The sequence below is a fragment of the Talpa europaea genome (assembly GCF_964194135.1).
Source record: "Talpa europaea genome assembly, chromosome: 9".
NCBI lineage: Eukaryota > Metazoa > Chordata > Mammalia > Eulipotyphla > Talpidae > Talpa > Talpa europaea.
Genome location: NC_140076.1, coordinates 115,536,149 through 115,542,148, shown reverse-complemented (window position 1 = coordinate 115,542,148; position 6,000 = coordinate 115,536,149). Strand labels below are relative to the sequence as shown.

Genomic DNA, 6,000 nt, shown 5'->3' with positions numbered 1-6,000 from the left:
GGTCTTTTTCTACCCAAGGGCTAGGAGTTCTTCCCTAACCCAACCAACATATCCCTGCTTTTCCAAAAGCTATTTATTCTTGCTCCACTACTAGATTCCTATTCTGCTGAAAACCATTTAATCTTTGCTTCATTTCTTCTTTCTGTATGTACTTTCTACCCCCTCACCATTAGTCAGTCCTGATTATTCTCTTCCTATTTTCCCCAATAATAAAAAAAGGGGGGGGGTGTACGTGTGATAAAGAATCACCCACTTGATTCCTGTGGCAAAGAAAAGAAGGGGGTTCTGGCCACCAATGACTAAGAACACACAGGTTAATTGTGAGGTCTAGACCATGGTCTGAACAGGGCAGGCTCTGTGCCCCAGTCTCCACTCTCTTTACAATCCCCTGTCCGGTACCTGAGCTTGTTTTTGACGTTAGGTGTCTCGGCTACAATGCCAGCATAGAGCCAGACTTGACTGCCATCTTTGTATTTGGCCACCACTCGACTGCCCACATACAGTTTGTCAGCAGGAGGGTGGTAATCATAGGCAATATGGTTTCCCGACAGCAGACTCTTTCCTTTGTTGTCAAATTTCACCTTGTACTTCTTTCCGGGCCCTGAGGAAAAGGGGAAGGAAAAACAAACAGAAAAACCTGTCAGTTTCTATGTCAATCCTGGCTGTTATATGAGACACAAAAGGCAAGGCTAAGGGGGAAAAATCAGCAATGGAGACTTGCAAGTTGCTTTTCCTTAGTTCTTCCTCTAGCTTGAACATACCAACCGTCTGGATGGCAATGAGGGTGCCTTTGTGCCATGTCTTAGTTCTCTTCTTGCCCAGAATGCGCATACTGACTATCAGGTCACCATCTTTGCTCAGTTCTCCAGACATTTGACTCAAGGTTCCTATGGATGAAAAACAAAGTTGGTCTAAAGAGACATGGTGTAGACTGGGCAAAGAGTGAAAAAGGAAAGGGAGCAGAGTAGTCAGGGTAAAAGGGGTTAACTTTTGCTCTTCTCTTGCTCAAGGGCAGAGATGCAAGACACAGCTGACGTAATTGTTTATGGTAAGAGGAAGGCTTGAATAGCTGAAGTTTACATGTAATCCAATTACATCTCACTTCAACCAAATGTTTCCAGTTCCTTATCAACAATATTATCTACTACTCATTAAATTCTAAGTAGCATTAATAAAAAAAGCCATTTTTTTGTAGGGTATCTATTAGTAGCACCATTCTATAAACAAAGCCTCCCTCAGACTTCTTTATGAATCTGAATTATTCTCTTCTCCTGATTCCAACTGGAAAAAATATTCATGAGTATGGAGTGAAAAAGAAAAAAAAGTATTTGTATCAGTGTGACTGGTATTTGACAGCTAACAAGGACAAGGACAATGAGCCTGTCATATCACAATCAGCAGACTAAAGACTTAAGTAGACAACAAGGAAAAACAAAATCATAAAACTCTTACACTGACTTGTATAGCTTGTGGTGTTGAAAGAATCCAACAGAGGTGGAGAAAGGCATCGGAGATGCTAAACCAAAATCAGTTATCCAAGAAATCCCTGTCAGAATTCACCTCCTACCCGCACCCTGGCACCTCCTAACCCTGACCTTTATGCAGGTCCTGGGAGCTGCTCTTCTTGTTGACAGCATCCATGAACTTCTGGACATCCTGAGCAGACTTTCTCAAGGCAGCCATAGCCTCACGGAGCTGCAGGGCAGAGGAGGAGGGGAACAAGTTTAAAACAGTGGCATAGATTAGAAATAACTTCAGAATAAGAAAAACACCGGTCCTTCAAAAACAAAAGGGAATAACCGATGCTGGAAAGCTTATGGTTTATACTTTATCAGGTAAAACAATGCTTTCTTACAAATCTGGTTCAGATATTAGCCTTAGGGAGCATTCCTTGATTAACACCATTTAGCTCACCACTGCCAAGATCCGCACTCACACAGCATTCAACACATGCATCTCCAAGCGGCCTCTTTCACATTCTTAGTACATGTTTAAAGGCCAGCAGACTAGAGAGCTGACTGTAGGCTGAATGATTATATGTTAATGGCTGAACTCACTGGTTAGTCCAACAGTTTGGGCCACTTTCATATTTTTGTCTGTCACCATTCCCTTGCCCACCCCAACTCACCTTCTGGTCCTTTGGTGTTCTGCTCCCAGCATCACCTATGAATGAGAAAAACTCTAATTGAGTTTAAAAGATTTTACACATAAGAATTTATAAGATTATCAAGGTCTATATTACCTAAAAGCATTATCACAGATGCACTATCACAAGCAAGTGAAATCTAGACATAGATATACATGTAAAAGTGCCAAAAGGATCCAGAAAGATACACAGCAAAGAGGCGGCAACGCTTACCTGGAGGGAGTTTGGTTGTCCATAGGATTTGGGGTTTTCACTGTATACCTGAGTTTTTACATTAGTAACTTACTTACAGATGAAAGGATTAAAAAATTGAGATGTAATCAATGATTTAAGTAGCAATGTTATTCCTGAGTAGTGCTGCCCAATAGACCTTCCTGGGATGACAGGAATTCTGTATCTTAATCTGTTAATATCTGGCTATTTAAGCGCATGAAATGTGGTGAGTAACATCTGAGGAAGTGAATTTTAAATTTCATTAAATATGAAAAAAAAATCAGATATAATTTGCAAACAATAAAATTGACCCTTTCAAATATTTAATTCAATAATCTTTTTTTTTTTAAAGATTTATTTATTTATTTATACAAGCACTGGGTACAGTCAGAAGCGCGGGAGGGTGAGAGAATTCACCAGAGCCAAGCGGGGAACAGAACAGGCAGATTGATGAAATACACTGCCAAGGGGAGCAGCGCAGGAGAGGTCTGCGCGCCATGTGGGACCCTCGCATGGGGGCCAGGAATCAAACCGGCGCTGAGAGGCTGCGGGCAGCTTCCCAACCCAGCGCTCAACCGCTGCGCCACCGGGGAGGCCCTAATTCAATAATCTATTGTATATTCACTAGGTCATACAACCACCGCCACCAGAACATTTTTATCACTCCTCCAAATAAGAAACCTCATTAGTGGTTATGGAATTTCTTTTTTGGGATGATGAAAAGACCCATTAGCACTAGCTTCCCATTCCACCATTCCCCCCCACCCCCGACCCCTGCTCCCCAGCCTTGGTGACCACTAATTCTGTTTCTATATATTGGCTTATTCTGAACATTTTGTATAACTGGAGTCATGCCACATGTGGCTTACCATATAATGTTCATCTATATTACATTTATCAGTATACCTCAATACTTTTGGTGACTCAATAATATCCCATTGCATGGTTCTACCACATTTTATCAGTTTATTCATAGTTGATGCACATTTGGATTGTTTAAGACTTTTTGGCTATTGTGAATAATGCTGATAAGAACATTTGTATGCTAGCTGTTATGGGGGCATATGTTCTAATTTCTCTTGAATTTATGAGTAGGAGTGGAATTGTTAGGTTATACAGTAACTATGTTTTATCTTTTGAGAAACTGAAAGACCTGTCAAAACAGCTGTGTCATTTTACATTCCCACAAACTATTTAGAGGGTTCCAATTTCTCTACATCCCTATCAACAGTTGTTTAGTCATCCTATTAGTATAAAGCAGCTCTGATTTGTATATCTGTCCTTACTAAAATATACTGAGCATCTTTTCATCTATCTTATTGGGTATTTACATATCTTCTTTAAAGAAAGTTATTCAAATCCTTTGCCTATTTTTTTAGCTCAATTATTTGTCTTTGATTCTTGTGTTATAAGGGCTTTTTACATATTCTGGAAAATACTAAACCCTTAACATTTCATATAATTTTAGAGGCCTCCCTGGTGGCGTAAGGGTTTAAGACGCAACCTATGAAGCTGTCCGCAGCCTCTGCAGCATGCATTTGATCCCCCGGCCTGCCAGGGAGCTACCCACATGGTGCAGCAGACCTCTCCTGACTCGCCCGCTGCTCCTCTCAGTAGTGTACTTCTGTCAATCTGCCTGTTCTGTTCCCCACTCTCTCTCTGCTGAATCCTCTCACGCCCCGCACCTCTGGCCTGTACCTAGCTCTTGTTGCATAAATAAATAAATCTTAAAAAAAATACTTTGAAAGAATTAAAAAAAATTCATATAATTTTAGTAAGTCACATGTGCACAATGGCTACTGAATTGCAGAGTGCTAATTTAGAGATTTTAAAAACATGTATTTACAAATGGAAGGCAATGTGGGCCTCCCTGGTGGCCTAGGTGGTTGAGCGCAGCGCTATGAAGCTGTCCGCAGCCTCTGTAGTGCTGGTTCAATCCCTGCCGGCCTCGGAGCACCCCACATGGTGGCAAACCTCTCCTGTCTCACCCGCTGCTCCCCTCAGCAGTGTATTTCTTCAGTTTGCCTGTTCTGTTCCCTGCTCTGTCTCTGGTGAATCCTCTCACCCTCCCGTGTCTCTGGCCTATACCCAGGTTCTTGTATAAATAGAATAAATCTTAAAAAAAAAAAAAAAAAAAAAAGGAAGGCAATGTTAGTAATCATTTTGTAATAAATACATTCATGAAATCATTATGTTGTATACCTTAAACTTATACAATGTTCTATATAATTACATCCCAATAAAACTGGAGTAAGAAAGTGGCTTAAAAAAAAAAGCAAACTATATGTTTTAAAATAACAAAATGGGGCCTCCCTGGTGGTCTAGGGGTTAAGTCTCAGTGCTACCACCACTACCGCCTGAGTTAGATCCTGGTCAGGGAGCTGATCCACATGGCAAGCAGACTTCTCCAGTCTTACCCAATGCTCCCCTTAGCAGTATATTTTAGTAAATATGCCTGTTCTACTTCCCATGCTGTCTTTGGTTAATCCTCTCATCTCCTGCACCTCTGGCCTACACCCTGGTTCTTCTATGCAAAAATAAAATTAAAAAGATAAAAAAGGTTAAATAAGCTGTAACAAATCCAAATGTGATTAATAATCTTCAATAACACAAAGCCATGCTAGTAAAATATTAAGAAACTGAAATTAATAATGTCAATCATCTTTTCTTACCACAAATGTTTTGAACTAGAAATCAATTACAAGAAACCTGGAAAATTTGCAAATGTGTGAAATTAACATGCTACTGGAAAACCAATGGATCAATCAAGAAATAAAAGAAATCTTGAGAAAAATGAAAACAGAAATACAGTCTACCAAAACTTATGGGCTGATGCAGCAAAAGGAGTACTAAGAGGAAATTTCATAGTAATAAAAGCCTACCTTAAGAAAGAAAAAAATATCAAACAACCTAATTTTACACTTCAAGGAACTAGAAAAAGAATAAATAAAGCCCAAGGTTAATAGATGGGAAGAAATAACAAGGACCAGAGTGAAAATAAACGAATTAGAGACTAAAAAGACAACACGAAAGATCCATGAATCCAAAACTGGTTCTCTGAAAATATGAAAAAAAAAAAAATCAATAAATCTTTATTTAGCTGCACTCATTAAGAGAAAAGAGAGCTCAAATAAATGAAAGCAGAGATGTTAAGACTGAAATACAAAGGATCATACAGACGACAATGAACAATTTTGCATCACTAATCTGACCTAGAAGAAATAAATTCCTAGAAACATACAACTTACCAACAATGAATCGTGAAGAAACAGAAAATCTTAAAGATGGATTACTAGAAACAAGAGACTGAGTTAGATATCAAAGTCTAGAACTAGTTGGCTTCACTGGTGAATTCTACCAGTGAAGAATTCTACAGTCAAAGAATAATTAATAAATCCTTCTCAAACTATTCCAAAAACAGGAGAGAATGCTTCCAAACTTGTTTTATGAGGCCATCATTACCTTGATACCAAAGCCAGATAAGGCTCTCTAGCAAAGAAAATTACAGGTCGGTATTCCTGATGAACATACATGCAAAAATCCTCAACAAAACATTAGCAAACTAAATTCAACAACATATTAAAAGGATCACATACAATGATTAAGTAGAATTTACTCCAGGAATGCAAGGATAGTTCAAT

The 6,000-nt window shown here is 39.1% G+C and overlaps 1 protein-coding gene across 7 annotated transcripts in view; it reads right to left on the bottom strand.

The window, feature by feature from the left end:
- Positions 1–6,000, bottom strand: part of SETDB1 (SET domain bifurcated histone lysine methyltransferase 1) — a gene marked incomplete at both ends in the record, with an annotated part of 29,019 nt that overhangs the window by 15,362 nt on the left and 7,657 nt on the right. For 5 of the 7 annotated variants that reach the window (XM_084243793.1, XM_084243796.1, XM_084243798.1 and 2 more), the window contains 4 exons: positions 374–601; positions 762–887; positions 1,596–1,695; positions 2,129–2,163. In XM_084243793.1, coding sequence (XP_084099919.1) covers positions 374–601; positions 762–887; positions 1,596–1,695; positions 2,129–2,163 — 489 coding nt within the window. Of the gene's footprint in view, positions 1–373; positions 602–728; positions 888–1,595; positions 1,696–2,128; positions 2,164–6,000 lie in introns of all 7 variants that reach the window. The other 2 variants (XM_084243794.1, XM_084243795.1) reach the window with 1 other exon arrangement.